This window comes from Gordionus sp. m RMFG-2023, chromosome 1 (assembly GCF_954871325.1).
Source record: "Gordionus sp. m RMFG-2023 chromosome 1, tfGorSpeb1-WG-v2, whole genome shotgun sequence".
Lineage (NCBI taxonomy): Eukaryota > Metazoa > Nematomorpha > Gordioida > Chordodea > Parachordodidae > Gordionus > Gordionus sp. m RMFG-2023.
In genome coordinates, this window is record NC_088775.1 from 26252875 (window position 1) to 26276276 (window position 23402).

At 26.5% G+C, this 23402-nt stretch overlaps 1 protein-coding gene across 1 annotated transcript; it reads left to right on the forward strand.

Moving 5' to 3' along the window:
• Nucleotides 1-2938: 2938 nt before the first annotated feature.
• Nucleotides 2939-3852, forward strand: LOC135923569 (uncharacterized). Its single transcript, XM_065458393.1, has 3 exons — nucleotides 2939-2998; nucleotides 3110-3205; nucleotides 3319-3852. The coding sequence occupies exons 1-3, from the start codon at nucleotides 2939-2941 to the stop codon at nucleotides 3850-3852; spliced, it is 690 nt and encodes a 229-aa protein (XP_065314465.1).
• Nucleotides 3853-23402: the final 19550 nt, after the last annotated feature.

Here is a 23402-nt window from a genome sequence, read left to right on the forward strand (position 1 = left end):
TATAAATGATTTAAAAAAATAAAATATGAATAGATAATTATTAAGGATTAATATATTACCCAGAGAACCCGTAGGTCCAGTCCGAAACGAACGAAAAGTGGATATGTTTTATATTTTATAGAAAAATTAATTTCAATTATTTCAATTTATCCGTTGGGAAAATCTGGAGTTTTCTTTTTATTCATTTACTGCTCTTGTTTTTTAATTTATCTTAAAAATAATTTGCTAATGAATCGCCAAAATTGTTGAAAATAATGAAATTTTAAATATTTAGAGCAGGGATCGTTAAATCAAAATTAAAAATTCTGGCCGCGTCAGAAAATTTCCAAAATAAAATCTTTGGCCAGTTTTGAAAAGGAATTCTTTTCTTCTAAATATTGATCGGGCATAAAATTTTCACCCTTTCAGTTTGTAGTCTCTAACTGATTAACTGATAAGTGTATTTTTGTATACTAATTTTTTTTTTAATTTTCGGGAAATTTTTGTCTTGGCGATTTTTATTCGGGAATTCCTGTCAGAGTACTCAAATAGAGGAGCCTGCAGAAGTCCATTTACTTTAGATCATGCCTAGTTTAAGCCTAGATCTATTATGGTTTTTTAAAATGGAGTTGCCTGATAAAAAATTATAATAAAGAATAGTCACAATAGATAACATGATATAGCCTTGAAGGCTTGAACAGTTCAGTCTACGTCCCATAGAGGTTAGTCATGCTAGAATCTTTACATTTGTGGGGCTGAAATATCTAACATCCTGGCGAAAGGCCTATTGCAATTCATAATTACAAAATTAAATTAAAATTTTCATAATATTTTTTTAAAAAATTCATTCCAGTTAATAAAATAATAATTGTAATGTTAGTTCATTTGTTTTTAATTGTGGAACTATCAATTTTCCAAAATTAACTCATTCCTGACTCTCTGCTACATAATGCTATGAGTAGAACTATATTTTTGGTTACCCAAAAAGAAAGAAATTTTATTATAGCTTAGGATTTTGTTAGTTTACCTCCACAATATTAGGCGCATAAACAAGGAGGAATCTCTCCCCCATCGTAAATTTGTCTGTCTTCGTAAATATCATTTTAGGCGAATAAAAATTCCCCCCTTACATAGCCCTCCCCCCTGCCCCATAAATGCATGCAATATATCACTATGAAGAATGTGAAAGAAAAATTAGTAAAAGTTAAAAACTTTTAGACAAAAAAAAAATTGATTCTGTATTTTCTTTCTAAATCTCCAGATAATGTTAGTCAAAAGCTTCATTTTTATATCCGTAAATAAACTGAACTAAACTGAGCTCCGAAGAAAGGAATCAAATAGTTTCCCATAGAGCTGATTTTTTTTTCGAACGCCTCTCAAGTTTTAGTCGAATTCTGTTATTAAAATTATTATACACAATGTTTACATTTATTAAAAAGTGACATGTTCAAGTTAGTATTGCAAAAAGCAAACCAGATAGCGTTTTTTTAAAAAAAGTTTCTCCAAGCGGTATTGACCAATTTACACGATACCAAATGAAATATTTACGTTTTTCAAACGCTCACCATGGTGCGCACTATTATTCATCAAATATTACACCGCAATACCCGCCCCCCCCCCCAGATCTAGTGGAATACCTTTTTCAGTGAAACAAATTCAGTTTTAACTATAAAAAGTTCTTGCTTATCATGCAAAGATTTTTAAAAGCAAATTTTTATTAAAGATAATTATATTATTTATGCATTTTAAAACGTATTTCTTTAAATAAAATTTTTTTTTGATAAGAATAGAGCGGACGCGTTTACGAATTTGAACGCGTTCCTTTTTTTTTGCAAATGAATTTCGAATGGGGTGAATTTTTTATTTTTTAATGTTTATAGATATAAAAAATTCTGCCACGCTCATATACATAATAAGAATATTAAAAAATTATGCAATATTCCAAACTCTACACAATTTTTTGCATAAATTGTTTATTTATTCCTTTAAAAAAATAGCATGAAAAAAATGAGATGAATATTTTTTTGAAATTAAAACCATCAGGTATTACTATATAAATAATAAAATTTAAGTGGGACACGCGACGTTTTTTTTTACAAAAGGCAGGTGTGTGTCATATTATAAATTTATATGTGTATAAAGTTTTTAAATATATTATTTTGATTTGAAGGGGGCCGACCCGTGAGAAACTGAATTTTTTATTTTTATTTTCTCACCTGAATGTTAAGGAGATATAATATTAAATATTAATAACACTATTAAATAATGAATTTGAGTAAAAATTAATAAAAATATAAACTTTATCTATTAAATGCATAAAAACATAAGGTCTCTTTTTCATCTTCATTTATAAAAATAATTATAAAAATACATAGATATAATAAAAAATTTAATATTATACATAAATGATGTATTGTTGTAATGAAAAATATATAATTAATAACTTCAATAACTAAGTAACGTGTGTGTGTTTGTAAAAAAAAATTTACCACTAAAAAAAAGAGAAAAAAAAGTAAATAATTATTAATAAATATGTATAGTAAAAGTAAGGTAAGTTAAGTGCGTGGGTAAAAATATTTTCCCACATTAAATAAAAAGATAAAATAAATATTATCAATAAATAAAAAATAATCTAACATTTGTTCTGTCGTCGGGGAGAAGGTGTCCCCCTCTTATATCATGTTATTATTACAATTTTACTTTCTCACAGTGTATTTTTTTTTAAAAAACATTTGGTGGCTCGTGGTCATGCGATTTTTGAAAGATAAAAATTGATAGATTAATAATAAAAAAAATATTATTTATTATTTATTTCATTTTTATAAAAAAATAAGTATATATATAGGTAAGAGGAAAGGTGAAATTAAAAAATAAAAATTTTAATATTTTTTTACCAATATTTTTAAAATAAATAAAATTGTAAATTAATCTTTCATTCAAAGATAATTCTTTGTTAAAAATGATGATAGTTAATCGACATTCGGAAATATCTACTTTGCCCGCTATCGAAAGGAGAAAGGTTAAAAAGATTTATTAAAAAATATTATATTATATAAAATATCTTAAAAATTAAAATCACTTATATTTTATTTAAATTGATTGATTTTAAATTATTTTTTTTAATATATAGATTATGAAACCGATTTTGGAGAAAAAAAGACGAGATAGGATCAATAAAAGTTTAACAGAGCTCAAGTCTCTCATACTCGCTTTGACAAACAAAGAAGTAACAAATTTAATAGAATCAATTTTTCTAATTTTTTGGTTTCATTTAATCAAAAATAAAGGAGTTATTTTAAATCATAAAAATAATTAAAAAACTTATTTTTCATTATAAAGGAATCATATGGCGCCAAAATGGAAAAAGCAGACATCTTAGAGATGACCGCTGATTACCTCAAATCCTTAAATTTGCACAGCTCTGGAATAAACACTTTACTAGGTTCACCTATGTACGGCCAATTCAATAGTGATTCTTCGCCCTCTCCCCGCTTGCTCTTGAACGACGATGCTTATTCCTCCACTAACAGTGGATCGGGTTCTCCGACTCACCAATACAATATGATGGGCTGCGGAATTTACTCGGTTGAAGACCATATCCCCCAAGCTTTACCCGACGTTCGTTCTTTCTCACCCTCGCCTTACTCCTTCGTAGACGAAGAAGACTTGACTGTCATGGACTCATCCTACCCATCTGCGAACCGCGGGTCCGAGGAAGAAGCCGAAGCAGCGGCCGCGACCTCGCTTCTTCTTTTACCCTATCGACGCGAACCATCATATAAAAGAGACTGCCGAAAACGCGATTCTGCTTACAGACACGGCAAGGGAACGAATAAAATTATCCTCGATAGGAGCTTGTGGAGGCCTTGGTGATATTGTTACCCTTCCAGATTTTTTATTTCAGTTATTTGAAGATGTTCGATTATCCCAGGAAGTGAGAAGCTAGACCTACGAATTTCGAAAGATCGATATCCCGATGAATATAAATGACAACCACGAGAACCAGTGGCCGATCGGGATAGTCCTAAAAAAATTCTTTGCCTGTGATACCTAAATAAATTCCCTTTTAGCAGATTGATCATTATATTCATACTAATTTATATATATTATATAAACGAAATTGTTGCCGCTGATAATTTTATCATTATGTTATAGTTGTTATGTTTTATATAATCAATTGTTTTTAATTTATTTATTTACGGAAAGAACAGATCATTGAATAAAGAATATTTAAATATTTTAAATTAATAATATAGACTAGAGATTCTGCAGCGGGCGGGGTTTTTGCCCGCGCACAGGTAAATTTTTTAAAGAATGGGCGGATTAAAAAATTTAAATAATTGGCGGGCCGGTTACAAATTTTTTAACTTTTATTTGTTATCTAATATTATTTAAGTAATTATTTTTTAAAAAATGCACTATAAAATTTCAACATATTTAATGCCAAAGTTCCAACAACTGAGGATTTTGTCATCAGAAGAAATTAATAAAGTAAAAAAAATAAAATATGTTGAATTTGATTTGCATGGAAGAATATAAAATCGATTAGAATTTATCCGTTTCCCCCAATGTAAAGAGAATTCAAAAAAAGATATAAAATTATAAATGCAAAGTTTGAAACAGATAACAACCACGTCAAAATTAAACTACTACATATAATAAAATGAGATTTTTACAGATCTGCGGCCGGTGTGAATTTCAAAAATCGAAATAGGTGGGGGTGAGTAAATTGGGCACACAGTAATATGTATTTTTAAAATACTAATTAATTTTTTTTTTTAAATTAAAATATACACTATGCTACAAATTTCTTGGCATATTTTTAGATCTTTATCGAAGAGAAAATTCATAAATTCAAATTCGATTTTGTAATTTTCTAATCATCATGTATAAAAATAATTTTATTTAAATTTTCCGGTCATAATAATGATCTCCTTGAATTTAACGTCAACCCAGCATAGAGAAAACTTTTTCACATTTTGCCAGAATTCAAATTTTTTTTAGCTAGCGTGGACGTGGAAAGATAAGGAATCGATCTTCTTTTCTCTATAGAAATTTAGAACAATCATATCTCGGTGTTTTCCGAGAATATGGCATTCTTGTTATTTTTGAAATAAAAAATTAATTAAATAAATGAACATACTTATTTATTATTACTTGCATATCACACACAGGAAATCGTAATGCAAGTTTTTTAGTATATTTTTCTATAGGGAAATAATTTCTGAGCTATTCTTATAATTTACTAGAAATTTGTTTAAAAAGTGATACGCAAAGGTAAACTTTGTGCAGATAGAAATTCAACTGTTTCTTTAAATTTTAAAAGAAAAGCTAATAGTTCGTTTACTAGCTCTGATTCTTAGTTATAGCGTTTCTCAAAACGTTATTAGCTATATTTTTATTTTCTCCAGATATCCTTCCAAGCATAATTAATATATTATGCCAAGGTTGGGACATTTAATTTTAATGTTTTCATATGTGTGATAATAATATTATGATCATTACTAAAATCGCCAATTTGAAATGTATCTGCCTCGAACTCAAATTCAATCTATGCTGTTTTATATAGAGCTGTAATAATTTCTCTTATTCTTTTGATAACATTTTCAACAAAAGGTGTTTACATCTAATCAAATACACTTTCTAACATTGGGTATCCATTTTAAAAATATGTAAAATTATGGTAGCTTTTGGAATTTTAGGTTTTTTATTGATTGAAATCTAAAATGATATCAAAATAATTATGATGTTAAAATAGGTATAAAATAAGAATTCATCCTGAATGACATTACAACAGTGATATTGAACAGTTATTAGAATAAAGATGCATATATGGAAATTTTTAAAAAATTGTCGCAGCGTGATTTTCATCAGGTCTAACCAGGGTTGTGATCTCCAGGTTTACATAATATTTTTTTTATATATGAATTGATACAGGCTGTTACGCAAAAATTTGCTTTGGGGGAAGGGGGTGGGGCAGGGTTGCCAGATGTCACGATTTAGCCGTGATTCTCACGATTTCATACCTAATTTTTTACTTACCCACGTTTTCTCACACTTCACGCTTTTTTCACGTTTTTTGAGTATATTAAAATAATCACACTTAGTCTCACACTTTTTTTCACGTTTTTAAATTTTTTTCAAATTTTTTAAAAATATTTTTAAAAACAAATATAAAATTTTATTAATTTTATTTTAAAATATTTAAAAAAATTGTAGTATTTGATAGTCCAACTAACCAATTATATTCATTGATCAATTACCCACAACACAAATTCAATTTTTAGAAAGTTATCAAGTATAATTATAATATGAATTTAAATAACTATACATTTCTTTTATGGATTTTATAAATCTTATATTAAAACTCGTAAAATTTTAATAAATTAATTGTACATATACTCACAAATTATAATTAGTTTAATTTAACTTAGATATTGCTAAATTAATAATCAAATTAAGAAATATCTAAATACATTAATTGCTAGAGTTGATTAATTAGATTCAGGATCATTTTTATAAAATAATTAAGTAAAATTAATTTATAATAAAGGTGATATATATACATTAGATCAGATTATAATTTTTTAAAAACGCTAATTTATAATTTGATTCATTCTGTATCTTCTTAAAACCTCATTTTATCTAAAAATTTATTGTAATATCTATTTCTTGAACTCAAATTTGAAATATTTCAGGAGGCTCATCCTCAAGTAATAATTCTCAAGATAAAAAATTGAAATATAAACAAACAAAAAAGAGTAAAATATAAGGTAAGTTTTAATAAAAGTTGTATATGAATGGTTAATGCATCATTCAGGGTCGACTGTAAAATGTGGTATATGTGCATCATGCTTTTCAATAAGTCATAGTAGAGAGTATGATATAATCAAACATATGAAATCTAACAAACATAAGCTGGCAAATGAACAATCTAGAATCAATACATATCATCTTACGTAAGGAAATATTTTATGAATGAAACCTTCTTATCTGTTATTTAGAAACAACATTCATATATCATTCCATAAAACATTCCTATAGCTATATGTCGGCTGATTGTTCAAGCAAGCTATTTTACTCACTTTTTCCTGACTCTAAAATTGCATCAATATTTTCATGTGGCAGAACAAAAGGCTCTAAAATAATACAAAATATTTTGGCACCAGAAACAAAGGCAAATATTATAAAAGATCTAAAAAAAACAATCATCCGATATCATTACTAACAGATGAAAAGAATAAAGTTAATATAAAAACATTTCCCTTATTACTCAGATACTTCAACAAAAAGAATGAAATAAATGTTTAATTACTTAAAATTTTTTCACCTGACAGTGAAACCCCTAAAGACATATCTAGATGCTTGCTAGAAAATTTAAAATTTGCTGAACTTGATATTGCTAATGTAACGGCCTATTGTGCAGATAACGCATTTGTATTTGGGAAAAATTAATGGACTAAATTGAAAAGCCATAATAATAATATTATACCAATGGGTTGTATATGCCACATTCCTCACAACTCGTTTAAAAAGGCCATAATTTTTCTCAAATATGATATTGAGAGTATAGTAATTAAATATAATGAATTTAGAAACTCGACAAAAAGATTTACAATTTTAAAAGAATTGGTAGAATGGTGCAATTTAGAATGGTCAGAATTACTTCACCATGTTCCAACACGCTGGCTTACATTAATCCCAGCGATCAAGCGGATGCTTAAGTATTTTCAACCCCTTAAAGAATATTTTTTATCATTATCAGCAACCCCACCAATTTTGAAAATAATTTTTGAAGATGATTTTGCAGAGGCATATTTAGGTGTTGTCCTTAACGTTGGCACTTTAGTCAATAACAAATTTACAATTGCAATCTGAAGATGTATTAGCAATATATATACATGATCTTATCCTAAAACTAAAGAATTCATTAAATTTAAAAATTCAACAAAATTTTTATGGGAGCATTTCTAAAACTATTTTACAATATAATAATGATGTAGAAAAGGCAATAAATTTCAAAAATGAATCAAAGATATTTATAAAAAATATTATAGAATATGTAGAAATAGGTTATGATATTATAGATAATATATGGAAATATCTTAGCCTTATGACATTAAAAAAAAGTCCAGAATTTGAACAATTACAAAAAATTATTAGTAATTATAAAATACCAAACATAGATACAGAAATTCTCTTTGAGGAATATTCACAATTTTATTCCTATTATGAATAAAAATTATCAAAAAACAGTCACATGAATACCCAAGAAAATGGATTTTCTTTCTAAAAAAACTCACCAATGATAGAGAAAATATGCAATTTTATATCTCTTCCGCATTCAAATGCTTCATCAGAGAGAATATTCAGTCTAGTGACTGCTGCTTGGCGAAAAGAACGTCATCATTGGAAGCTGAACTTATGGTTAAACAAAATATAACTATTCATGCAAAGAGTTTTCAGACTATCTCCACAGTGCTGATGGGAAATTTTTATTGCCTCTTTTAAAATCATCCATAAAATATAATAATTGCACGGTATGACTAAATACTGCATTGCTAAAATGCATTGCTAAAAAACAATTAATCATAATCAATCAAATTTTGATTATATAATATTTTTTTTAAAATAATTTTCATAAACATTTTTTTTTAATGTACATAAATCAATTTTTTATCAAGTAAAAAATTGAGATTAAATATCAAATAATTTATAATTCTATTTTTACGTAATATTATTGGAAAAAAAATATATTTAGAAGCTTATTACAACTTAAATTTTATTTTTCAATTGCAAAATTTAACAAATATATATCCATAAGAGGGCGTTAAATGCATAAATATGAAAATATATTCTTAGCAAACCAGAATAATTATTGGATAGCGCTTTTTTTTATATTTGAGTGTAAATACAAACCTAAAAAATTTAAAAAAAATAAGAATCGAAAAATAGTAGAAAATTTGTAAGGAACATATTGTTGGCGTTATTGATCAAAATCTCTTCATTTTTGGTTTATAGATGTATATTTAGGTGTTAAACATTATCCTTATAAATATTTTGAAAATATTATGATTTGACCGAATGCCGAGCTCAAAACCGATCAGTTACTAAATATTCGATCGACAAATTTGGTATTAATATTATTTGGAAAATGATCATTTTTGGTTTATTTATCTATAAATACGTATAAATCATTATCCCAAAAAATATTTTAAAAATATCGTGATTTGACAGATAACCGATTTGAAACCGGGCCAATGACTAAATACTGCATTGCTGGTGTTATTCAAGGAAAATTCTTCATTTTTGGTTTATACGTGAACAACAACGTGTTAATCATTATCCTAAATAATTTTTTGGAAATATTATGATTTGACCGAATTCATAATTGTTATTAGTAAATCAATAAAGAATTTTTATTGTCTTAAAAATCTTGTTATATTAAATATAACATATTAACTTAGATGAGTATGCTATATTCATTACACCGGCCGAAGGCCCGCAAATTGGGGGTCCCATTAATTTAAAAGAAAAACTCACGTTTCCAAGTGAAGAATATCTGGCAACCCTGGGGTGGGGTAGTAATTAAATTTAAAAAAATAATCCTAGGTGTTATTATGAATTTAAATTTCATAAATTTATTGAGACTAGTGACTATAGAGAATTATTAATACACAAATTCAAATAAAAATTATTGATAAAATATTAAATGTATATGTCGTAATTTTTAAAGGGATCATGACTATCCGGGATCTTCACTGGATTTTAAAAGGATAACTAAAAAATTAGGGTTTTAAATTAAGGAATGATAATACGGGATTATCACGTTTTAATCGTGATAAAGAGGAATCTTATTTTTAAAGCGTTTTCCTCGAGTTTCGTTGCGTTTTTTAATTTTCAATTTGTTTTTTTGGCCTTATGATATAAGATATATCTAATATAGGGTATAAACGCAACGAAACTCGTGGAAAACGCTTTTAAAATAAGATTCCTCTTTATCACGATTAAAACGTGATAATCCCGTATTATCATTCCTTAATTTAAAACCCTAATTTTTTAGTTATCACTTTAAAATCCAGTGAAGATCCCGGATAGTCATGATCCCTTTAAAAATTACGACATATATGTTAGCGTCAATGTGTTTTCCATGCTCTGAATCATTTTTTGAACGCATTTTTTTAAATTTGAAAATCCTATTTTACCGGAAATTATTACATCAGTTTCAGACAATTTTGCCATTAACTTAATATAATTTATATTAGTTTTTCCATAGATTTTTTATATAAATTATAAATGACTCAAATGTTAACTAAAAAATAGTTTACAATTTATAAGATAGGTATTCTAAGCATGTTTAAATATATTTTCTGTGAAATCAGACGGCCCATAGATCATTATAAGATAAATATCTCGAAAAGGAATTTCATAAAGAAAATATGAATTTTTTAATTTAAAATTTGATATATAAATTTAAATTATATTTTAATGAAATGTTAAATATAGAATAATGCACAAAAATTTATTAAGAATTATTGCATGTAAATAAAGTGTAATGTTGTATAGCGTTGAAAGTTATTATATTTTTATGTGTATTAAAACATTAGATAGCGTTGTAATTTTATCCTTATATCCAAAAAATTTTGATGCTTTCGAGTAGCGTCTGTGAGTTCCCAGTTCGAATCCAGCAAGAATCATTTTTTTCTAAAGCCAACTAGATGTTTCCGTCCTTGAGGGGAGGATATATAGAAAATCGGACTCGTCCACGTAATTTCGTTTATATATATTTTTTAAAAAACGGGTCTTATTGTATTTTATAAACTTTGGTTGTTGTTTAGCAAGTGGACCAATTCATATACCATTAAACGTTAATAAACTTACAAATATTTATGAAAAAAAAGTGTATTATGAGGGAAATTTAATTAAGAGGCATATTATAAATTTATAATCTGAAATTCAACTCCTTTGGGATTAGCTCATTTTTCAATGATTTTATTAGTGCTTGGTGTCAACTCCCTATGTATATTAAGAAGGGTTAACATATTTAATCTATTTTTAGAAGAGTAGTTCTCAGTAGTGTTGTTAAACGGCTCCATTTGAGCAGGGTTTTAAAAACGGCTAACTCAATATTTTACTAGAAAAATATTGAGCAAGCCTGAAGATTTTGCTTATAGATGGCACAAAGATTTGGACGTTTATTAGCGAAATCTCATAGGCAATATTTTTCTGGCTAAAATATTGAGTTGGCCGTTTTTAAAAATCGATTCAAATCGAGTCATTTATCAATACTATTTCTTAATGTTGTGATTGCATTATTTTGATTTGAACTTATTTAAAATCTTGTGTATATAAATTTGAATATTTACGGAAAATATTTTTTTTTAGATAAAATTGAATATTTGTTCATGTAAAATTTGAATAAGTACATTGTTAATAATGAGTATTATATTATAGAAAGAAAAGATATTTGGATAATGATTTAAAGTTGATTATAATAAGACGAAATTTATTATGTTATAATCGGATGCTGTTAATTTTATATATAAAAGACACAATTTTTATAATTTAAAGAATTTACACTTTTTTAATTTTTTTTACTTTCACTTAATTTTTCGCATATAATTTTTAGTTTTTATACTTTTACTTTTCTTTTTTATTTTTTTTTGGTTATGTTTTCCCCTTATATTAATTATATAATTTTTAATTAATTTTGGTATTAGTATTTAATAAAGGATTCAAAACTATAATTTTAGTATATATTTTTATTTCTATTTTATATTTAGGTTCCTAATCTCCCAATCTCAAAAATTCCTAATTGTGACACTTAGGTATGTTTTTATTCTTAATAGAGAGGAAAATATTCTTTCATTGGAGTAGTAATGGGTAGAGTAGTTAAATTATACAGTAATTTTTATTTATTAGGAAAATAGTCTAAAATTTATTTAAAATTATGCAAAGCATCAATAGAATTTTTTGAAAGATTATCAACCATAGTTAACCTTTTATAGTAAAGTTTGTATTCAGCTTAACATAGGAATCCTCATAATAAAAATCTATTATATATTTAATTTCTTTCTCTATCCAGATTTAAACAAGATTTGGAAGGATTCTGACAGGTAAAAATATTTACAGAATTGTAAGAGCTGCCTGATTAATCAAAACCTTTTCATTCATTCGAATTATAAAAGTATCTGAAGGAGGGGTAAAGAGATTTATTTTTTAGTATTCTTCGACTGACCCTATATTAATATTGAAACGATTTGCTTGCCTTGCTACAAATCGAGAAAGACAAATACTAAATTCATAGAACTTTGCTTTTGACTCAGCAATGACTTATAATTTTTTGAATTTGCCCTTATTTTCTTAAGTTCCAGTATAATGCTTTCAGCGATTTTCATAGTCTCAATCAAATCGATGTAATTTTTGAAATATTTTACTTTAGTTTTAGCGAAATTTCAAATAATTTGGTAGAAAATTCATGATAGATAAATATAACGCCAAGGAAAATTTGAAATAGATATTAATTCATAGAATAAATTGGTAGCATATTTATTTCTGCTGTGAATGTGATAATTAAATGTAAATTGGAATGAATATGCGATAAGATGTCGGAATCAGCAAAATTTGAAAAATATTTTAGCCGGCATCTGTATTTTTTTTTCTTTTCCTGTTGCGTACCTGATTGACAATCTAATTTATATTATATATTAAAAAACTACTATGGATGGTCCAAAGTTAATTATTTTTATTTTTAAACAAATAAATAATGTATTAAAATGTCACTGCTTCCAAAAATAAAAGAAACATCTTAGTGTAGTACCTTATTGGATTAAATAGTTATCTGACATAAGGACATTAAACTTAATCTCAGAAATCACTTTATTTTCTAATAAATTTTAATACCCCTGCACGAATTTTCACTTGTTTTGTTAAATAACAGCTTAAGATCATTATATGATAGAAATGTAAAAAAACTCATTTAGAAACATTTAGTTCGCGAAGAGAAACATCTATAATTAGTAATAACAAAATTCATAATCAATTAAAGCACATCTTTCTATATGGGTATTGTATATTAACTTATACCAATAATTAAAGGAAATACAGGATATTGGGGAAAAATATTGGTATGTTCGCTCCAACAAAAGAAAATTTAGGGTATTTAAGTCGATCCTTCATCATATTGTTGGTAAAACATGTTAATAGAAATAATATAAAAATATTCTTTATTTAATAGCTTTATGAAAACTCTGCTACAGCTTCACTATCTGTTCAAAATTCTCTCAAATGATCAACTACAAATAATATATTTAACACTAAGAGGTAAGATGTTTAATGATAGAATATAAGTTTTATCATTCTTTGGTTATTTGGCAAACTTTGAACGTGAACGCGTTCCTTTTTTTAACGAACGCGTTCGAATTTAATGTTCGTTCAATTTTAGAAACACTTTTTATTTTTATTTATTTGAAAAATTTAATATTAATCTGAATATTTTAAGAAAAAGTCTTTATTTTTAATCAGCTGCTTTTCCTTTTTCACATTTCAACTTGATAAAATAATGGCCGAACATCTCAAAATCGCACCTAGAACCGTATCCTCCTACTATCTCTTTTTAATAAAATCTGGGAAAGTGGTAAAACCCCTTTGGAATGGAATAATTCTTTCTTGTGTAATTTTCCCAAGATGGATGATCCGAAGAAATTTAAAGACTATCGTGCTGTAGCTCTTACATCTACCGTATCTACGATCATCATGGTCCTGCTAAAAAACAGGATTATGTCATCACCAAACTTACTCCCAAAATATATTTGTGCTTACAGACCCAACAAAAATATTCTGAAATCGATTTTTGAGTTAAAAATAATGATACAAAAATGTTGGAAATATAAAATTCCTGCCTACTTCACTTTTGTAGATTTCAGTATGGCATTCGATAACGTAAACCACGATGCCCTATGGAGGAGACTACCGGAATGTAGGATTGAACCTAATATTATCTATATCCTAAAAAACTACTATTCTAATCTATCTGCTTGTTTCAAAATTAACAAGGTATCCCCCCCCCCTTTCAGAATAAAAAAGGGCGTGAAACAAGGATGTACACTCTCACCTCTCTTGTTCAATATCATAATTTATAAAATCATAAAAGAAGCCCTGGGAGCCGCGAATCTAAATGATATGGGTTCTAATGTTACGATACGTTTGGAAAATCGGATAATATCATATGCCGATGACATCGCCATAGTATCTACAAGCATCGAAGAAACGAAATATTTACGATACTTATCAGAAACCCTAAGTCTGAGAATGGCTAAAAATTAACTTTAATAAAAATTTCATTTTCCTCCCCAAATACAGCTCAAAATATAAATTTTACAATTGGTACAGCCCAAAATCTAAATTTTACAATTGGTGGAAATGTGAATAAGATAGTAGACAAAATAAAATATTTAGGCATTATGCTTGACAAGGGGTTGCTGTAAGTAAGAGTTGAAAATAAGAATACAAAAAGCGAGAGGGGCTTTTATAAATATATGAAAATTTGGAAAACCAAGATTTCTGTGTATACCAGACTCAGAATTTTCAACTCTACTATAATCCCTATATTGCTATTTGGTGGGGACTTATGGGAAATCAATAAGACAGAGAATAGAAGATTGCAATTTTTCATAAATAATTGCCTCCGAAATATAAATGACATTTTATAACCAAAAGTGATATCAAATAATAGTCTATGGAGAACATCAAAACATACCCCAATTCATATCACCTTAAAGAAACGTCGTATCAAATTCCTAGCTCACATCATAAGGAACTTGGACCATAATCTAGTTCACGATGCCATTACATAACTCTACACTTATAATAAGAAAGAATACACAAAATATAAAATGGTATTATAAAACTATAAAAGATCTGATGGAGCTACTTAAATATGAAACAATTTATCAAATTAGATAATTGTAAAAATTCCATCAAAAAATCTTTCCGGATTAAGGATAGATATTTTAAATGAAAAATTTCTGTGCTTGATTTTCATATCGCTAATATCTACTTAATATTTTCTAAACCATAGTATGTGCCGCTATTAGGTCAGGACAAATCGTAATTCAATTGGTAAATATATTTTAAATTTTAATTTTTGATAGTAATGATTCACATCTTTAACTAAAAAACTAAAATTAAAAATCAGCCACAACCCACCCTTAAAGCATAGGCGTAGCCAGGATTTTCATAAGGGGGGGGAATTAAAAAATTACTGGGGGCTTCGCCCCCAGACCCCCCTTTGGGCGGACCTTCGGCCGGGTTACTTTAGTCTATATATAGTGATAAAATATTTTTACAAATTTTAATAAAAAAATAAGCCTAGAACAAATATGAAATATATTTTTATTAGTTTATATAAAATAAAAATATAATAAATTACTTGTATTGTATATACCTTAATATAAAAGCATGGTAATTATTTATTCCAAACAATTATAAGAAATTTATTTATAAAAGGTATGTAGACATATAGTTGATTTTATTTATTATATAGAATTAGTTATAAAATACTAGGTAAAACTCGACTTTTAAAGACTTTGACAGTAAGAGAATATATTACAGTTAATAATTTAACAAATTTTACTAATAGCAACAATTTGCATTCAATTATTTAACGCCATCTATTTATTTTAAGTAAAAATGATATTAAAATAAATCTTCATATTATTCATCCCACAATATCTTTAAAAGATATTTTCTGATGTCCTTATCAATATTTTATAGTTTTCTGTAAAATATATAATTCGCTATATTGGTAAAAATTACTTGATTGTCATTTGATAATTAGATATACTGTAAATCTACGACATATAATATTCCACTGTTTGTATTGTACTTTAATATTTTAATTTATGATTTAATTTTATCAATAGTTTATAATTATATTTTACTTTTATTAAGAAAAATAAATTAAAATTACTCACTTTATAAAAAATTATATTTGATATATTATTTAGTAATTTTATGGATCTATTATTAATAATTATAATACATTTCACTTCTGTCTTAAGACTTATCTTTGGCTTATATTCCATTTATTAAAAAACATTTTTGGTTCATTTTACATATTTATAAATTTATTTTCCCAAAAATCTATAAATTATGATGAATAGTTTTATAAAAAAATATCAACTTTTACATTCTTTCTTTTAAATTATTATTTAAGATAAATGCATACATATTTGAGGGTCAGTAGAGTAGGGGGAAGACTAAGGGGGATATTTTTTATTAGCTAAAAATGATATTTACAAAAAGTGATATATTTCTGAAGGGGAGATTTCCCCTTGCCCCCCCCCCTGGCTACGCCTATGCTTAAAGTAATTAACTTATACTGCAGCTCTTGGGCTTAGGCTCTTTTTCTTAAAGCCTATGGACGTCTATAACATTTTTCCAAATGTTGCGCGTACAAGTATGTGTGGCTTGCCCACAAACGTGTAGAGGGCTCCTCATATTTTTTTAACTTTGCACCCTAATTAACTTCTGTTCCAATTAGATAGAAATGAGGAAAACCTAGTGTAGCTCTGTTGTTTATTCAACGTCAGAGGGCATATGCGCTATATATCACGTATCACGTATGTAATTTTCTTAATACGCCATTATTAGTTTGTTTATATTTTTATTTAGTGGATTAGCAATTAATATTATTATTTCATCATGAATTAACATTAACATGGCCCAAATATGATAAATATTTTACAGTAACATCCTAAACTGATGGAATTATTTCAATACTTAACAAATGTAAAATGTGCCCAAAAAGTATTATATCAGTTTCAAAATCTTCAAGTTCAATTTAAAACGTTATTTGATTGTAATATTAATTATTTTATTTTATATAATATAACTAAGTAAAATTATTAAATTTGAAGAAAAAATGCATATTGGTTATTTAACCCCAACAATAACGATAGTTATTTTAAAATTAAAAAAAATTAGTGGCCTAAATTATGGTCAACCATTGATAGATGCAGTATCAAGTGGGATTAATAGGTATTAAACCGATCACTATCAAATTAATTTTATTTTTTTAAAGATTTGAACATACTTTCTGCAATTATACCTCCAGGATTCAAGCTTCAATGGCCATGGATAAAACTTCCACAGAACGAACCTACAAAAATAAACTTATAGCGTTAATGAAAAAATGCATTGAAAACCCTAGAAATGATAATTCAAAGCTGTTAATTTCGAGATATCCTTTTTTTTGACGAGGAAGTAGAGGATGGAGAAAGATAACTTACTCAATTTTTTGAAGCAAAGGACAAAACAATCAATGTTTTTAATAAATTCCCTACGTTAAAAGAATTGTTTATAAAGCATAATACCGCAATCTCCTCATCTGCCCCTGTAGAGTTTTTAGTATAGTTATTGCCGTCTGCCAAGGGTTCCTATTTATCAGATAAAAATTTTGAAAAACAATTGTTAAAATTAATAAGAAATTATTTTATATAGTGTTTATAATTATATTATCAAAATAAAACTATATTATTTTTTAACATGGCTAATATATTGTGTTAAAAATGTAAGACATTTATTTATATTAATGAATAGATTCCTTTTTTTTGAAAAAAAATGTGAACGTGAACGTTGGATTCTTGTCAATGAACGTTGTCAATTTATTTAGAAATGTTTACCTTTATCCTATTTTATAATAATCATATAGACTAATGTTAGAAAGGTTAGAAATGTGTTAAGTTTATTATATCCATGCCAAAGTATCAAAATTTTGATGTAAACTAAGCAAGATTATTAATCTTCTTACCCCTCCCTCTAAATTGATAGATGTGGAAATGAGCAAATTAGAGCCCTATATATTGGATCTTTTTTTCTAGGCCTGATCCGATTCAATGAAAAAATAAAATACTTGTTAACCAATCTAATCTGAGAATTATTTTTAAAAAATCTGATTCTAATCCAATTTTTTATTGGACTTCTAAAAAAGTATGATATTTCAGAAATCTGGGAATTTTGTGGTTATTCTTGAAAACAGTATTCATAAAACATTCAAGGCACTGAAAATATCTATTCAGGCTAAGTCAGATTGAATTTAGGCTTGGATTGGCCCATGAGGACCTAAAGCAAAGTAAACCCTTATAAATGAGTTTAAACTAATATGGAATTTATAATATATTTTTTTACAACCATGCATAGCTTTTTTTAAAAATCAGCTTAAAAACTGATTCAGGTTTGCATCAAAATGCTTAACACTGAGAAAAATTTAATAAAATATAAAATAGGGATGCACCAATAGAGATCTGAAAAGTGATTTTTTTGCAACCCGAGCCTGAATTATAAAAAAAGCCTAACCCGAACCCGAATTCAAATTTTTTTCAACCCGACCCGAACCTGACTAAATTTTTAAATTTGAGTGTGAATACTATAATATCCAAAAAAGTTTAAAAATTTTGTGAATTACCTAAAATAAATTTTCCCTCCATAATATAATCAATATTTATATTAAGTTGCATTTTATTTAAATTGGAAACATACCTTTTATTCAGTTTAAATATTAAAAAAGTTGAAATAAAATCGAATTTATTGCTATTATATAATAATAATGTGCATGATATAAGAAACATATTATAAAGATATATCAATATCATTATCAATTGTATAACAAGTAAGTAATTATGATATATAAATAATGAGGAGTCGAGTTTGTCATGCTTTAAATAAGTCGGCCTTAACAGCCATTGAAAGTGCTCTTTCACTGCTAGCCAAGGAAGCAGGGATAGCCAGGAATTTAAGAGCCAACACACTTAAATTGGGGAATCGTTTTGATAAGTCACCAATTTAAGATTTTAAACGATTTTAAATATAGAAAATTTGAAGCTATTTAATTAAATATATATTATATTTAAAAATAACAAAATATAATAACAAAATATAAACAAATGTTATGTAAAATAATAATTGAAAATGACATATTATTCTAATTGACATTATGAATTAAAATGATTATTTATGATATTTATATTTATTTGTCAAGTCGGGCATCGGTCGGGTCAGGCTTTGGGTCGGACACCTCTTACTACCCGACCTAAACCTGAGCCTGAAAATAAAAGTCTTTCTGAGCCCGAAAATAAAAGTATTTTATTTTATGGACAGTCCATGCAGACCTCTATGCATCAAGATACTTTCAATTTTAAAACCAATATCAGTGACAAATAGCCAAAATAATTAATCCTTACATTTTTTTAAAAATTAACCTATTGAGTGATGAATATATTAAGAGAAAAATTAATCCACCAATTTCAAAGCAGGTGAAAAGAAAGAAAGGTTAATTTTCATCCTATTATTTTCTTACTTTTAAAATTTTATTATGGAATTAACTTTATTATGAAAGAATACCCATAAAAAAATTAAATTACCACCATATTTGTTTAAATTAAAAAATATTTTTTTGGTGTAAAAATTTTATATTATTTTCCCCAAATTTTTAAATAATCTTTTTTTCTGGATTTAAATTTAAAAAAAGCTTGTTATTGTTGGTATTGGTAAAAAAAATAGCAGTGGTGCATTTCTGATATAAAATATTATTTTTAGTGATGCAAAATAGCTCAATTTGTGTCGATTTTTATAAACGGCTAACTTAATATAGGCAGAAAAATATTTGCCAAAGCCTCGAGATTTCGCTAATAGATGTCCAAATTTTTGTGTCATCTTTGAGTAAAGGCTTGCATAATATTTTCCTGGATAAAATACTGAGTTGGTCCCTTTTAAATCTCAAATTGAGAGATTTTGCATCATTAAATACATTGTTATTTTTCATTCACAGTAGAAATAAATATGTTACTAATTTATTCTATAAATTAATATTGATTTCAAATTTTCCTTGACGTTATATTAATCTACCATTTTACAATTTCCCTTGAAACTCTTTCATTTCAAAACTAAAGTACAAAAAATATCGATTTAATTCTGAAAGTATTATATTGGAACTCAAGAAAATTAGAGCAAATATAGATGATGAATTTCATAAATTATATATCATTGTTGAGTCAAAAGCAGAACTCTAAATTTAATATTTGTCCACCTCGACTCGCAGCAAGGTAGGCCCAATGTTCCCCATTATAGGGTTAGTTGAAGAATGCTATAAAATTTCTTTATCTCCCTCGGCTACTTTTATAGCTTAAAGGAATGTAAAGTCATTGATTATTCAAGCAGCACTTAAAAATTTGCAAATATTATTACTGCAAAATCCTCCCTAATCGATTTCCATTATTGTAACTAGCTGAATGCAAACTGTAATTTAAAAGGTTTCCAAAAATTGCTTTAGATGCATTGCATAGTTACATACACATTTTATCTATATGTATAAAAATTATAATATATTTTTCTACCCTAATGATATAACATATTTGAAAACCTACTGAGAAGTAGTGTTGTGTTGTTAAATGGCTCGATTTGAGGTAATTTTTAAAAACGGCTAGCTTAATATATTGCCAGAAAAATATTGCTTAAGCCTCGAACTTTCGTTAATAAATGGTACATTAAAAATTTATAAGAGTAAAATCAATTCAAAGTAAAAATAATAAGAAAAGAAATTAAAAACGAATTTTCTATTTCCTATTTATATACTAATTTATATTTTTTTATAAATTCATAGCTTAATGTAGGCAAATTTTTTTAAAATGATGTATGAAGGTTCATTATCAATTTCAAGTAGGCTAATGATAAATCCCGCTAATATTTGATTAACAACGACTATTTTTATATAAATATGCTATACATTAAATTTTTCCCAAACAACAATCAGATTTTATTAAAATGCAATGAAACTCATTTTTGAAATATTAAAGGAATAACGGTCTCGCTTTCGATATTCGCACAGAACTTCCTAGTTGGCTACTTTGGAAAAATCTACTTCTTGCTAGATTTGAAATCAGATCTATACAGCAGCTGATATATACACTCCTAGACAGACGCTACTCGAAAACGACAATTGTATGTAATAATAAATAAACGACGTGTTTAAATATTTTTATAAAAACACAAAAAAACAAACATCGTTTGACGGGATAAATCACAACTTTTTCGAGTATATATTTTAAAAGATCGATATCGATACATATCTGAATTCAACCCACTACTCTTAAAGTTTAAAATAATCATGAAATAGCATTTTTTTAAAATTTATAACATACTATAAAATAAATATAAAACCCTTCTGGTTATCAAATAGATAAAATGGAGCGAAATCAAAATAATAGCTAAAATAAGACCATTTGCTTGAATACATATATTATTTTATTTATCAAACTTTTTTTCTTAATCCTCACTTTTTATCAATTCTTAATTCTAACTTTTAACAATTATCGTAAAAATACGTATACTGAGACATGCCACCCCTTTATGGGCACAAGGCATTCACCAAAAAAATAGATTATAAATAATCTATTAAATATTTAAACAATAAAGTAGTATGTTACACACAAAATATTTTAAATAATTAAACTGAGAGGATTTCCCCAGATCATATCTATCGGTGTGTAGTATTGACATTATGCGAGTAATTACTACGGTATCGTTCTTCGGCGTCAATGAAATATTTGTCGAGCTATCATCAATAAAGTCAGATGGAAAGGTCAATGATTATAGTATGTTGTTCCTAAACAGTCTGGTTAAACGATTATGCGAAATTGCGGTATTAGTTGGCATGGACAATGGACACTGAATTATCGATTTAGTTGTTGATTCACAGTTGGTCATATTGCTACTTGATCGAGTTGTTGAGAACGATCAACTGGAATAGTAGCGAATGTTGGTTTAATAAATATTCCTGAAGCTTAAAATATCATAAACTAATTTATTATTTAAGATAATATGATTTACTTGATCAAGTTTGTTGAGAATGATCAACTAATTTGATTATTCTGATTTATACTAAATTCCAATTCTAAATTGATAAAGTAATCTTTTGTCATGTGATCATATTAAGAATTTTATCGAATATTTTTAAATCAAGTTTTAATTAGATATTTGACGGGTTATACATAAATTCTTTTTAAATAACCCTGCTGAGATAGCATAAAATAAGTGAATGAATAAAATTTTATATGTTCGCATAAATATAAGTAAATTTTTATTTTACGATAGAAAATTGAAATTAATAAATTAATTCAAAAAACACTAAAATATTACAAAGAGAGAGAGAATGATAATAAATGTAAAAAAAGAGTAATTAATATTACTTCTCATTTCTTATTAAAACAAACTGCTCAAATAATTTATATTATTTCAAAAGTATTCCAATCCTATCCATTATTCTAACTGTTGAGTATGGAAATATTATGAAACTAAATTTTTAGAACAAATATGATAATTATTAAAAAATTCCAATAAAATGGGCTGGAATAACTTACAATTAACATCTAAATAAAATTTAAATAAAATGAGAATATGTTATAATTATAATTCAAAATATTTACCAAAAAAGTAATTATATATATAAAAGTGAAAACCCAAAATTATTTTTCTAAAGAATCTAATATTGACTGCAGCTTACAATAAGTGGACCTAAAGACCTCCAATGGCAAAAATCACCCTAATAGTGCCTTTTCCTCTTTAGAAAAATCATGACTACGCCTAATGTCACTCTGACTGACAATTGAATTTTTTTTTACTATTGAGGGTTTATTTCTGGAATTGTTGAATTTCCATGTTAAAATTTTGGGATCATGGTCACATAGTATTTATTAAAATAAATCAACTGTGGTGGGGTTAGCATGGTATCATGATATACAGGACCGAATTTAACTTTATTTTACGAAAAATTATAAACTAACTATCAAAATAAAGCAGAAAAAACTAAAAAACTGGCCAAGATCCAAAATAAAAAAAAAAACTTACTGAAAATCAAAAATCTAAATAACCCGAAAATGAGGGAATTTACAAAAATCACGAGCCTACGAACAATATAAGACTTACAAGTATCAATATATATAACTTTCTTAAACACAAAATTATCAAATCAGCAGTAATTGTTAAAATTTCACTTATTTTTCTTTAGCATAAAAATTAATAAATTTTCAAAATTTAATTATAAAAATTTAATCTGAAAAAATGGTTTTATAAATCTTTGCATAAAAAATTAATGATGATTAAAAATCATTTTATCAAAAAAAAACGATAAAAAAAAATTATAATCAAAAAAATCAAAATTAAAATGATTGACATTTCAACTAAAATAAAAAAAATTGCAATTTACGACATGCCACCCCTTTATGGGCCAATGGCATGCGTATATATAAAAAATGTAAATAATTACATACTAATAAATTTTTTTTATGGAATAATGTAAATCTTGCGGAATTTTGTGGGAGACATCATGGGAGTAACAATTGATTCTCACACAAATCCATGGCTTCATT

Bases quoted from the DNA above. Each gene is read 5' to 3' on its own strand.
- LOC135923569 (XM_065458393.1), top strand. From the start codon at position 2,939: ATGATGATAGTTAATCGACATTCGGAAATATCTACTTTGCCCGCTATC. The intron at 2,999-3,109 runs GTTAAAAAGATT...TTTAATATATAG, and splicing joins CCGCTATCGAAAGGAGAAAG to ATTATGAAACCGATTTTGGA. The intron at 3,206-3,318 runs GTAACAAATTTA...TTCATTATAAAG, and splicing joins TCGCTTTGACAAACAAAGAA to GAATCATATGGCGCCAAAAT.